Source organism: Astatotilapia calliptera, chromosome 9, assembly GCF_964374335.1.
Source record: "Astatotilapia calliptera chromosome 9, fAstCal68.1, whole genome shotgun sequence".
In the NCBI taxonomy this organism is placed as follows: domain Eukaryota; kingdom Metazoa; phylum Chordata; class Actinopteri; order Cichliformes; family Cichlidae; genus Astatotilapia; species Astatotilapia calliptera.
The window spans coordinates 21465096-21479304 of record NC_137430.1 but is presented as its reverse complement, the minus strand read 5'-3'; the positions used below and the strand labels follow the sequence as shown (position 1 = coordinate 21479304).

The following is a 14209-nucleotide window of genomic DNA, read 5'->3' as shown; positions in this document are numbered from 1 at the left end:
AGCCTTGACGCCTCTGACTCAGATACAGCATTTTTTTGCAGCAAGTTGGTTTCCTTCCCTTGCTCAGTCTTGTTAGCATTAGCTAGCTTCTCCCAGCACAGGATGCCTTCATGGTGAAGGCTATTAACCCCCCCCATTTTCAGCAAAAGGCAAAAGTTTGTTTGCTTGTCTTTCTCTTTTCTTTAGCTGGTGGGTTTTCTGCATTGGTGGTTGGTTGTGGTTTGTTCACAAAAAGGTGATTGATTTTCTTTCTCATTAATCTCTGCTGTCAGTCAGGGCCTTGATCTTGATGTGTCTTGCTTTCATAATTCCCACCATCAAGTGACTGCATGACAAGACTTGGGCTCCCTTTGATAGGATTTTTTTTAGGATAACTGAGTGCATACGAAGTACTGGTACACTAATTTGCAATTCATTTTTCATTTTTTGTTGAGTTGTATATTGCAATACTAATGAATAGTACTGAAAATCCTACGCTACTCCATTTGGTGACCAGAGTTTGAAGAAAAAGGCAGAAAACAAGGTTTGCAGCCAGTATTTCAGTCTTTTTTCAGTATTTCTAGTCTTTTTAATATTTTCTCTTGAAATTATTGTCCTTGTACATAATTTCTCTCAAAGCCACTTGAAAATGGAACACATTCAAACACATATGAAAACTGCAGAACATGAGATGATTTGGCTAATATGACTTGGAAACCAAAAAGATCAAATGCACAGCAGGGATCAGATCTCAGTATTAGAGATCTGACTAAATAGACTCAGACAATGTCTATTAAAATGGCTGGAGGAGGCTCTCTGAAATGAGACCTGACATCTCTTTTCCACAGTCTGTCAGGACTATTTGGTGGCTAATTTGAAGTCTACAAAATCAGCGTGTGTGTGTGTATCTTTGAGAAAAAGAAAAAGAGAGTGAGCTCCAGTGGGAGGTTAATATAAGGGGTGACCAGAAAGAGATCCGGTTGGCTGTTATCGGTGCAGTCGGCGAGAGAACAAGCTACCTCTTGGCTGCATTCTCTCTGCAGCCCAAATCCATCCAGGTGCCAGCTAATTAGCTTGGCAAGTACATTGTATTTATATTTAAAGTGGCTGTTGTTGGACTGTCCTTCCCCTCAGGTTGATTGGAGAGGTTTTAGCTTTGATTCACAAGTATACTGACCTTCAGGCTTCTTTGGTTTCATTGGAAGACGCTTAATGTCAGCTTGTCAGTCAAACCTTGAGCTGCAGACTCTGTGACACGTGTTGATTCCTGGATAATCTTTCGTAGTTTGACTCATGATGTGTTGTGACCCTCAGAGGGGTCCTCATTAGGACCAAAGCGCTGCATGACCTTTAAGCAGCTTCACCTCCCTCCGCCACCTACGCCCTCACCCAGCTGGGCCCAATTACCTTGCTCATTACCCCCCTTCTAAACAGCACCGGGACTGAGCAGGTACTGTCGCTATCTATGGAGAGCCAATATGTCTGTGACTAAATACAGGGGTGGCAGCATGAAATGAAAATGAGTTCCATCTTGGAGACATGCCAGCTGAAGACTTTTCTCCTCTCACTAATGGCAGGAGATTTTCTTCCCCTCCTTTTTGTCTTCTTTTATGTGGCACTCTTCTTCAGAGACTTTGAATGTATATTTGACCTTTCCGGCTCTCTCTCAGCCTTCTTTATGCTCCTTTTTAGCCATCTTTCAGAAAACCCCGGCTGACAACTAAAATATAAGATGCCCCCTTCGCTGCCATGTTGATGAGATGATAGGATGATCAATGTTTGCAGGATCCTTAATAACCAGACGGTGAAAAGGCGACAGAGGAAGAGCCAGGGAGATGGATGATTATCCTAAAAGTAGCATCCTTAATTAGATAGAATTCTGCATACATTGTGGACTGAGTGGAATCACTGGGATAGATTAAAATACTAATTAAACAGGCCCTTGCCAAATTTGGAGTGTGAGGTGGGGTTCAGCTCTTCAGGGTCATTTGCATAGCCTTCATCTGGGGAAATGGGATTTAAAGGACCTGCTCTCTTTCTCCCTTTAACTGCACTCTTTTTCCTTTCCCCCTCCCATTACCAATCACATTCACATGCTAACCAACTCAATTAATATTATGCTCTATTTTCCCTTTCACTCTATAATTTGGCATAATCTATTAAGGTCCCCTTTGATTTTGTTTTCCAATATAAATGTTTCTATCAAAGTGAGGAAGGGGTGTTAAGCACAGGGAGGCGGAAAAAGTCGGCAGAACGTGTGATCTTGGATGATGGATATTTAAGATTGCCTCACTTTAGTTTGATTTGCATGAGAATATCCTTGGCGAACAAAGCTTTGGAAATAGCATGCCATATTTGATTAGATCAGTAGATCTGAGGATCAAACTCGGGTGGTGTATTAATTACTGGAAGAACAAAGGCAGGAGCTCAAGTTATTGTGTGCTGCGAATCCACAAGCACTTCATGTGCTGTCTGATAATCTTCAGTAGGTCTGGCATGATATGTTTGAGGATAGCGGTACAATCGTTTTAGCCTTGCTAGCTGTTCATCACTTTTCCCCATTATAAAACTGATAGCCTTGATATTTTTACTTTTATATTTGGGGTTTCTCAAAAATTACAGAGTTGACTTCAGCTCTAGTGTGACTATGGATGCATTGAAAACTTAATAAAAACGTAACATACATAAAAACGTCTGGCGTCATTGTAACACACCCAAAGAAAGATTCTAGGTCTGACCAACCGTCTCAGTCGTGGGCAAAAAGATGACAGTCAATAAAATTCTAAAAGATAATTTATTGACAAAAAAATATCAAGAGATAAAAGATAAAACAGTCCAGTGTCCCATTTATGAATCATATAAAAACACACAGTCCCAAGGCCAGAGCCCGCTGTGCCACACGGCCAGTTGCACTCCACGTGTTGCCTTTAACAGGGTTAGAAGTTGTCCTTGGAGACCCACCACCCTGCAAGCATATAGCCAGTGGTCGCTCCAGCCTCTGCAACTCTGCTGCCTTTAGGCTGTGGCATATAATAGGCCCTGGCCTGCACAGAGAGACAAAACGACACAGCAGTGTTTGTAGTGTGGGCTATAAGTAGACCAGTGTATCAGTGCAATCAAGTACACCTGCCTCTAATTAGTCCAACCCCATTCCAGCCATTGGCTCACCAAAAATGTGACACACACACACAAAACCACTCCCAACCCAGTGCAACTTCACACAATAATATGGAGCTGAATTAACACAGGCACATTAGTCTACCATGTTACATCATCATCACTGAGTTTTCCCAGTGGTGTAAAAATGGTGCGACAGGTGCGTCAATTAGCAAATGTTAGCATCACTGACTGTAAATAACAGACTGCCTCAGTGACATCACCTGTCAGTTTGTGTTTTCCTGTCTTGAGTATTTTGACCCTGACGACACATTCGCTCTCACACAGTGTAGCCCTCAAACATGCACACGCAACATTTTTCTTGTAAACATGCAAGAAAACCTGAAACCAGCAATTAAGACCAAAATATTTATACAGATCACATGTCAAGTAAAAAGTTTCTCACAGATTTCTATGCAAACAAATTTTCTGATCTAAAGAGTCGCCCCCTGGTGGCCATTAAAAACAATGCAGATTTGCACAACCAGAAGTGCCGCCTTTTATATGCAATCTATGGTTAACATACACACCAAAATAGGATATTGAACATTATGCATGCCACAGCTTCATTTTATGCAGTGCATGCAATATGCATAAGCCTTTCAGCTACATTATGCTGCCATATCCTCCCAAAAATCATAGACTCACAGCAGATAACAGCTCTACAGACCAAGTAATCAAATGAGGCATTGCATGGTGAGTGCTATCATTATAAACAGGATGTCTGTTCACATTTTGTATTAATCTTAAATATCATTGCACATCACTGTTAGCATGCTGGAACTATTAGTATTAGCTTATACAATTACTGTGTCCAAGTCCAGTCTCATGCTCCCTCAACTCGGATTTCCTACTCCGTGAGACACAGCAGACCCACCAACTCCAAGTTAGCAATCCAAGATGGCAGCAGTGATTGAATCAGTAGTAAAACTGTAAAACCTTTAAGCTATATTTAGAGCAATGACCAGGCCCTAACTCTGTGTTTTGTCCTTTCTTCTTATGGTCTACTTTTTCTTTTCCCTTCACCCCCAAGCAGATGGCCGTCCCTCCTTGACCCTAGTTCTGCCAGAGGTTTCTTCCTGTTAAAAGGGAGTTTTTCCTTCCCACTGTCGCAAAGTGCTCAATTGTAAGAGGGTCACTTGATTGCTGGTTTTTTTTTTCCTCAGGGTGTTTTTACCTTGCTGTAAAAGGTGTCTTGCGGCGACTTGTTGTGACTTGACACTATATAAATAAATGTAAATTTACTGTATAACAATACAGCCAATACTCCAGTACATTTAGCACTAGAAACTAGGTGTTGTGCATGCTGCATGCTGTATTCAATGTTAAACCACATCAAGTATTTCATCAATGCAATAGTTTGCAATGCACTTTATGGTGCTCTGTGCTACATGTGAAATCCAAAGACCGTGGAAAGTATCCCAAAGTTCAGGTGTGGAAATGTACCTTTTACCTAGAGCTGGGCGATAGAACGATAACGATATGTATCGCGATATAACTTTGACTCGATAGAGAAATTAAGCTATCGCGATAGACCTCGCCGCTCTTGTCCTCAAGAAAAAAGAAAAAAAAAAAAAAAAAAAGGTCAGCCAATCCAAATTAAGTAGCGCAGAGCCGAACCAATCACAGCCGCAGCATCACGTCGCGTGACTTGTTACGTACAGCACAAGTGCCAAGCCGCACGTGTGTTTGTTTGGGAAGCAGCCAGCGGGTAATGGAGCCAGCGCCTAATGGAGGAAATGAGTGTGCCGACTAGAAAAATCAACCGAGCGTGACCGAAGAGAAAACAGATGACGGTTCCAATGCCGGAGAGATTGTCGAACGGAAGAGCCATAGAAGTTCCGTAGTGTGAAGGTATTTCGGCTATTTCAAGTCTGACAAAAAACAGAGTAGCGTGCACTGTAAATTGTGCCGAAAGCAAGTCTGGAAATACAATAAACTGGTGCATGCGTCACACTGTGCGCCACGTTATTGTTTCGGTGAAATGAATTTCTACAATACTGTTACTGTTAATTCTACTCTCTGCAGTGTTTAAATGCTTACATATACACAAAGTTACTGTCCCTCCACACATACGACTCGGTTCTGCTTCTATGCCCCAGCTTTGTTTACTTTTTCCCACCGAGGCTTCTAGACTTCTGATTGGCCAACATTTCGGCACGGTTAGGAATCTAGCGCCACCTGCTGCTTTGGCATGTTCATAGCAGCGTTTTCCTTCATTTCTGCCTTTATGTGTGGACGGGATTATTTTTTAAAACGAAAACGGAAAATCTCCGTTTTCAAAGATACCCGTGTACGTGTGGACGTAGCCTGAGTCTCTGACTGGAAGCGCTAATTCGTCATTCGGTTTTTGTCAGACTAAAGTAACTGTTAAAACTGTTTGAAAAGCTCAGCTATACAACAAGGAGAGATTGAGAATTTCCTTTTAGTTCTCAGTTTATTTGATATTGACAAAAGTTAGTCAGTTTTGTCTGTTCTTCTGTAAAACAAACTAAGATTTATTTTTAGAATTAATATTTTGTTTCTAAGTGGAATTGACAATTTAGTCTGTTTCATTTGTTCTATTTTGAAACTTAAACGCTTTAGCGGCTGCCTTTTGTGTAGTTTGCAATATTTGCCTTTATTTATCTGAAAAAGTCTCATGTTCCTTAAGTACATCTACCCTGTTGAACTTATTATGGGAAATAAATATTTAAATAAAAACAAGCTGCTGATTATTTCACATTTTACTTGTGAGCAACGGCACATTTAAATCTTACAAATATAGTTATTTGGCTTATATCGTGATAGATATCGTTATCGCCTGAAATGAAAAAAACATATCGTGATATGAAAAAATCTCATATCGCCCAGCTCTACTTTTACCTAACCCTAACCTGTTGTTACCTGTTAAAGGCCTACTAATAATTCATTCCTGCCAAAGTACCACAATAGACTGCTGGCTACTGCTGTCTTACCCCAGAGATTGTTTTCCCTTCGCTCTCGATGAAGATTGTCTGGCTCTATGTGTGGGCTGTACATTTTCTATGACCAGTTTGACATCTGACTCAGCCTGATACATCCATTGCATCATTCTCACTTTCACTGTCCACTTGTTCTGCTGCAGGAACTGAAAAATCTGCTACTTTGTCATCCACTGCTCATATTCAACACCTCCTCTGCTTTTGTCTCCCCATGCAGTCCAACAGAAGCAGCAGCTGGAGAAGGAGACGGGCCTGAAGATAGTGGAGGCTGGAGTTAGTGATGTAAGTAAAACTCACTAAAAATATCTGCTATCCAGCTATGTGTGTTTAAAAAGAGAGTGAGAGAGTGGGTGTGCTTAAGTGATTGTGTGCCTTCTCTGTGCTGGGGCTCATCAAACAGGAATAACTCTGATTTCAACTTGTCTTGGCATCCGTATCACACCTGCAGCTTCAGTCGTGCAGCCAAACACTAATCTTTTGCAGCAACGAATTCCAAACACATCTTTTTGAGCCCGCTCCAGTGATTATTGCCCCCTTACTCATTTCCTTTAGGTCTCTAAGAGCTGTTGTCACCATGGAAAAAAAAAACCAAGACAAAAGCCCCAGTGCATTTTATGAAACTTAAAGTGAGTGTTGATCACGTCTCTGAGCAACAATAACCAGATTATCTTGAGTGCTGTCACTTTGTAGGGAGCACTGAAGCTCCTGTGACATATTCATTGGAAGAAATTAAGAGGAGAGCAGGAGGACTCTCTGGATGATCCAGATGAAAGGAGAGCAAATGTGTATTTACTCAACAGTGATAAATATTCATATGTATCAAAGGTGAGGATCTAATCAAGCACCTATTGATGTGTCATAGCCCTCCATGTTTGCCTGGTAAATGAGTTTCTCTATGAAAATGAGACCGACAGCCTCAGACCCCTGAGCTGCCCTGATCATAAGGCATGCTGGGAGTTAACTGGATGTGGTCTGTGCATAGCAGGACAGTTGCCAATGGCAACAACACACTGTATAGACAAGATCATTTTCCTGCGTTAGTCTCTCTCTGCGCTGTCTCTCTTTTGGTGTCACTGCCTTTCTTCGCCCATCTGCCTCCCACTTATATCTTTTTTAGGACCACAATTTCTCTCATCTCATTCCACATTGTGTCTTCATCATGTTCATCTCAATTATGTCTGATTCATTTTTTATTATTATTTTTGCTATTTTTTTTTCTTCTCCGTAACTTTTGACCTATTCATTGTCCGCCTCTCCTCTCCTCCTTTTTATTCTTATTCTCACTTAGACTGATTCCTGCACTCGGCTAGCACTTGTACAGGGCTGTGTTTGTCATATTGGGCCTATTTGTAGATAATTAGCTGCAATAATAGCCTCTCCGCAGGAGCCAGGGTGAGGGAGGGAAGGATGGAAAGAGGGAGGGAGGAAAGGAAGGATCTGTCTTCCACCTCATGGGGAGAAAATCAGCGCAAGACTGTTTGAAATTCAGGTAAAGGAAGCACAGCATTTAATACAAATCGTGATTTGGCAAAGTATAAATCCTGAAAACTCACTCAGAGGGTGTTTTTGGGGTTTTTTTTTATCAGTGATGCTCTAATGTGGATGTGTTGATCTCACCAGTTTGCATCCTGGAAGTGGAGAGTTGAGGGTAAGTTGGGGAAAATAGTAGCTTTTGACAGGAGAGCCTGTGGAGTGGGCCCTTCAAATACATTAGTTGAAAAGGTGTTAAACCGAAAGCCCGCTTTCAGTAAATTTGCACTAAATTGACCACAGTTATGAGTGAATGTGTGCTAGAGGTTGCAAAGAGGGTCGTCTTTAGTCTGCTTATTAGTGACAGAAATAGAAACAGGCTGGGTAAAATTGCTCCGTGAAACCATAAGAGGTATAGAGCTGAAAATTAAGCGGTACCACTCGTCTCCACGATATTCTTTCCTTCAGCTTGTATAAACCCATCACAGCGGTTGGTATCATTAAGTCTTATCACTGACAACTCCCACCCGCCTCCGTTTTTATTTAAGAGGTGACAAATGACAAAACAGCTTAGGAAGATGTCCAGATAGCGCGAACGTCAATAGCAGTAGATGCAGACGAGGATAAGCAAATGTCAAAGTGGAGGAAGGAGACATCAATCAATAGGCCGAGCAATATCTACTGCATTATAGATCGCATAGAAGTTGGCTTACCAAGGAAGGCGGGGGGGGGGGGGGGGGGCAGGAAATGATTACCTTGGTTTTCTTACACAGTGTATGCAAGTGTATTCTTTTCTGAGTATCTTTCTTATTAACAGCTGTTTCCCGAGTGGGAGATGCACGCTCGTGAAAACCCAACAGGCAAATAGAGGTTTCCTCACAGCAATTTATGAGCCTGTAAATGTGTGAAAAACTGAAAGGAAGAAAAGAAGCAAAGTGGAAAAAAATTCACGGTTGACGTGGTCGAGCTCGTACCGACTCCGCCGTCTATATTCATGCCACGCTGAAACCATACAGAGCGAACACATCCACGTTATTTTCAGACTCTTACTACTCTAAGTGTAGAAAATAAACCCCGACAGATCGTACCACGTACTGGCTCCGCTAACATCATCGTTCCTAGAAGGCACACAGAGCTGTGTGACCATCCATCCCCCCATCACCACCCGCCTCCTCGTATCTTCTTCCTCTGCGCAGGAGGTGAGTCACACCCAAAGCTGGCAGCGACCAGACACCATGAAAAGGGGTTGCTTTTGCTGACAGCCGTAGACACAGCATGACTGGTACCAGTAGGGAGAGGCAGGGGAATAAAAGGGAGGCTGAGAATGTTTTTTAGAAGCGATTGCTTGCCAGATGTAAGGTCAAAATACAAATCTAAGGCTTGAAAATAGTAACTTCCAGTCTTTTGAAAAATTGAGCGAACGATGACTAAATCTTACTGCTTGTCAGGCATTAGTTAATTTTTTAAGGGTTCCCTGTAAGAAGTATTTCTCAGTCAATTAGGATCTGATCAAAAACGTAAATCGCAATTAAAGAGTTCGCATCATATGATACGAGTATGCAGAAGCTTTCATCAAGAAAAAAATAATATTTTTTTAAAAATTGCGAGGAAATAACAGTTCTGACAGCTGACATAATTAACACCCATCCAAAGAGGAGCTGGGAAAAAATGCAGCACAGGGCTCCATATCAACATTTTCTTAAATAAAGTTTAATATCCCCAGTATACCTGCTTAATTAGAAATTTCTCAAAACAATCATTCGCAATTAATGCCTAATGACATGTGAAACGTTCTAATCATGTTTTCCCAGTTTTCTGTTCTACTTGTGCCAGTGTTTATAAGAAAACGCACCAAGGACGTAGCTCCACATTCATCCTGCCTGCATTAGATGATCCCCATGTGATTAAGTTGGTAGTTAAATTGAGATTCATTGACATTTTGACAGCGGTCTCATGTTCCAAATAACTCTGGCAAACTGCTTATGTGAAGAGGTGCTCATTAAGCAGAGAATTCCCTGAGCTACGTGTCAACTGATTATTCAACCACTAAATGTAAATCACATATGGCAGACAGGGAGTCTCTGCGCCGAGGATGTGTGTGTTGTTTATGTGTTTTTTACAGTAAAGGGGTGTATTAATGAAGTGGCCTTACACAACCTCTCACCACTGTTTAGGGCTCAATTCTGCACTTTTTTTCTGCATACTCTTCAGATGTCTGACTCTTTATTTGCACCTGTGTTTTTACATGTTTTTCCATTTTGTTTTTATTTAATAAGTAGATATTAAGAGGTTATATCCTCTCGTGTCAGTCTAGACGCCCAGCGGGAGAATGCCATCATCGTATGATGTCTGAGAGACCACGATATATTTCTAATGAAATGAATAAGTGCTAAGGCACAGAGGCAAAACTCATTGCATAGAAAGGTCATGTGTAATGATGACCCCTCACAATGGATTTGAAGGCTTTCCTTCCAATATCCTGAACCATAATTAATGCTACATGAGAATTTTCTGACAGACTTCCTGTAAAAAAAAAAAAAGAAAAAGAAAAGAAAAAGGAAAAATACTATATGATACTTTGGATAGTCACCATTAACAGCTGAATGTGTAATTTCGAGTTCAAGTTTGGCCAGTCAGCAGCATCGATGTAACTTCTTTGATCAGTTTGAATGGGTTTGATAGTTTTATTATTAAATTAATTTATAATTTTCCTTAACAAATAGATTATTGTGCCACGGCTGAATATTTTAAATTATTCATGTTTGTGTTGTTGTTTCAGTTTCAGTCTTTTTCTTTTAAATTTTCGACATCTCTTTGAATGTGTGGTTGAATAGTACCATTAGTCAGATATGGACCTAGTCGTGCAACCCTATTAAACAGTCTTACAAGTTAATCATACAAGTTAAGCAATAGACTGGAACTTTAAATTATTGTTATAGTGTTCAAACATTTAGTGTTAAAAGACAACAATCCATTTGGAGTTGAGGAAATGGAAAATAAAAGAACTGCAACTGATCACGCAACATAATTTGTGCTGAAATTCAGCTTAACAATGGCAAAATAGCTTACAGTGGCATTTTTTTATTGGCTACTTAGCTTATCTTTATCATAATTCAGACATGGCGGCATGTTTGCAGCTTTCTCTGTGTAACCACCAGAAAATCGCACCACAAACCTGCAAAACCTTTCACAACCTTGTCAGTCTTGAAGGTCATTTGTTCTTATCAATACATTTTATGACACTAAACTAACTTTTGCAACTTTTGCACTGGCTTGCCAACCCCAAAATGTAAGGTTTGTGCCACAGCTGACCTAAATTAACTGTAGTGGTTCTAACAAAAATATTTTATTTAACAAAAATTATTATTTTTTGTTTCTGTCATAACCACTAGTATATGCAAGCTCTTTAAAAGCTTTAAATATCTTAAATAATGAAAGTTTTACTTCCAAAAATATGATTATTGTTATTTTGCATGATTTATTTTCCAAATTGCTATTTCACAAAAAAGCTACAATAATAATAATAATAATAATAATAAAATTATAATTTTTAATTAAGATTAAATGACAGTTATTTGCTTGCATACCTAAACAGAAAAATTAGTTTTAGTGAATGTTATGCTTGATTAATTTCTTGCTTATCAGAGAAGCCTAGTGTTATACCCAAATTTGGGTATAAACAAAAGTTTTTTATTTACCTAAAAATAACAATATTGTTTGTCTTTTTTTTGTTAAAAAAAAAAAAAAAGGTTTTTGACAGATTTCCAAGTCTTTCCTACGATTTATCTGGGTCTAAGACTAGACCTACCACTATCTAGTCACAAGTCTATAAATAAATATTATTTTATTAGCTTACATATACTCTGAACACTCATACTAGCCTAATAATCTGAACTTTAGTAAAGGCAGCAAGACAACAGAACAGGAAATTTAACATTAGTGCGTAAAAAATTACCAGCTCTTGGCTAGCTTGCTAGCATTAGCATCATGTGCTGACAATGTATACTTAACCACTTAGTTAATAGTTCGGTGATGGTCCCTGCGTTATATAGAAAAATATACAGAGTAAATACTTAAACTTTTTAGGTTATCAAAAGGTAACATGGCAATGCATAAGACATTGTGGCGTGGGTGTGGTCCTTGGCCAGCTGCAGAGGAGGCGTGACGCAGTGAGCTCCCGGGGCGGCGCAGGGGCGGGGTGAACAGGTGTGCTGGGATCTGACAGTGATTGTGTCTCTTTATGTGTTGGCAGTGACAGACGGAGAAGGAACGTGACAGCAGAGAAAGAGAGCGCGGAGTATATGTGTCCACTACAACCCGAGCTTAATAAAAAGTTCTGCACTGTCAAAAGTCGCTCCGGCTGGTATTTCTTGGGTCCACCGTTACACTGGTGCCGAAACCCACGCGTGATGTCCGGTCCCCTGCCGGCTCCCCCTGCTCCCCCGGCGGTGCCGCCGCCCGCCCCACCGCCCGCCCAGCCGCTGCAGATCTTGGGCCAGATGATGATGGACATGGCGGCGATGGCGGCTCGTCAGGCGGCCACGCAGGACCAACAGTTGGCGTTGCTTCGCCTGCAATCGGAGCAGCAGACCGCGGCTCTGGGGCAGCTGCTGGGGAATGCGGCCGCGCCGGCTCCCGCCCCTCCGCTGTCGGTGACGTTGCACCGGATGCGGGATGGGGAGGACCCGCTGGTTTTCATCGAGGCTTTCCAGGCCACGGCGGTGGCCTGTCGGTGGCCGGAGGAGGAGTGGGCCGCCCGGCTGCTGCCGCTTCTGTCGGGTGAGGCCCAGACGGCGGCGCTGAGCCTGCCCCCCGGCTCGCGGGGGGTGTTCGAGGACGTGTGCCGGGCGGTGCTGGATCGTTTGGGGCTCTCCCCGGAGGATTACCGCCGTCAGTTCCGGGCCAGCAGGATGTCGGGGGGGGAGCGGCCGTTTGCCTGGGCTCGGCAGCTGGAGGATGCGGCGGCGAGGTGGCTGCGACCGGGCCCCTCGGCTGGGGAGACGCGGATGCTGACCATGGTCGTCCTCGAGCAGTTCGTGGGAGGCCTGCCCGAGGCGACGGCTCGTTGGGTTCGCTGCCACCGCCCGGCGGATTTGACGGCGGCGGTGACGCTGGCAGAGGACCATCTGGCGGCCGACCCGGGACCGGGCCGTGAGGAGCCGCGGCGGGGCGCCCGTGTTCCGCCGCCCAGGCCACCGGCGGCGGCGTCGCAGAGGAGAGGCGGCGGCCCTGCGGGAACGGAGCAGGCAGCAGGGTGGAGCCCCAGGAACCCGTTCCGGCCGCTGCTTCCCGCCGGAACCCCGGCGGCCGCCGAGGTTGCCCCGGAGCCACGGGGAGCCGCACAGACGCCGGGGCCGGACTGTTGGAAGTGTGGGCGGCCGGGGCACCTGCGCCGAGACTGTCCGCTCATGGAGGTGGGGCAGGTGTTCCGCGTTGCCGGCGCTCCAGCGCCCGCCCCCGGTCCAGGAGTGACGTACCGCGTGCCGGTAAGGTGTCAAGGGGGTATTCGCCATGCTTTGGTGGACACGGGCTGCACGCAGACTCTGGTCCACCAAAGTTTGGTTCGCCCCGGGGCATTGTTGGAGGCTGACTGGGTGGAGGTTAAATGTGTGCACGGGGATGTTCACAAGTACCCAGTAGTGTCACTGTTGCTGAAATTCAGGGGCAAAACGCATAGAGTGAAGGCGGCGGTTAGCCCGCGCCTGTCGCATCCCCTTATTTTGGGTACGAATTGGCCGGGGTTCCACAGCTTACTGGGGCAGTACGCGGGGATGCGATCGCGGTCTGTAAATTCGTGTGACGTTTGCGCGGCGCTCGGCGGTGACGCGGGGTCGACCGACGCTGACTCTGGGGGGGAGGAGGAGGCGGGGACTTCCACGGAAGCCCCGCCGCCTCCCGTTGTGTACCCCACGGAAGATTTTCCACTAGAGCAGTCTCGGGACGACACCCTACGCTCAGCCTATGACCAAGTGATGGATATTGATGGTCGCTCGGTGCGCCCCGACGCTGCGCGAACGTACCCTCATTTCCAATTGCGGAACGATCGGCTTTATAGAGTGAGCCGTGACACTCACACTAATGAAATCCGCACACAGTTGTTGGTGCCGCAAAGCCGCCGGGAAATGATTTTCCAGGCGGCTCATTCGAACCCCATGGCAGGGCACTTGGGTGGCGAGAAAACTCTGGAGCGCATAATGGCCCGATTCTATTGGCCGGGCATTTGGGCCGACGTGCGCCGTTGGTGTGCGTCGTGCCCCGAATGCCAGCTGGTTAACCAGCCGGCCGTACCAAAGGCGCCGTTGCGCCCATTACCGCTGATGGAGATCCCGTTTGAGCGTATTGGCATGGATCTCATCGGGCCATTGCACCGGAGTGCACGCGGCTATCGCTTTGTGCTGGTCCTGGTGGACTACGCAACGCGGTACCCGGAAGCAGTGCCGCTACGCACCATTTCAGCGAAGAGCGTGGCGCAGGCACTGTTTCAGGTCATCTCCCGAGTCGGTATTCCGAAAGAAATACTGACTGACCAGGGCACGTCGTTCATGTCGCGCACATTGCGGGAACTGTATGAATTACTGGGTATTAAATCTATTCGGACCAGCGTCTACCACCCTCAGACTGATGGGTTGGTGGAGAGGCTG

At 44.3% G+C, this 14209-nt stretch overlaps 1 protein-coding gene across 1 annotated transcript in view; it reads left to right on the top strand.

Annotated features, from left to right (window-relative positions):
• Window positions 1-14209, top strand: part of ptprn2 (protein tyrosine phosphatase receptor type N2) — a 158708-nt gene that overhangs the window by 90847 nt on the left and 53652 nt on the right. The window contains exon 11 of the mRNA XM_026179794.2: window positions 6316-6380. Within this exon, the coding sequence (XP_026035579.1) occupies window positions 6316-6380 (65 nt within the window). The remainder of the gene's footprint in view (window positions 1-6315; window positions 6381-14209) is intronic.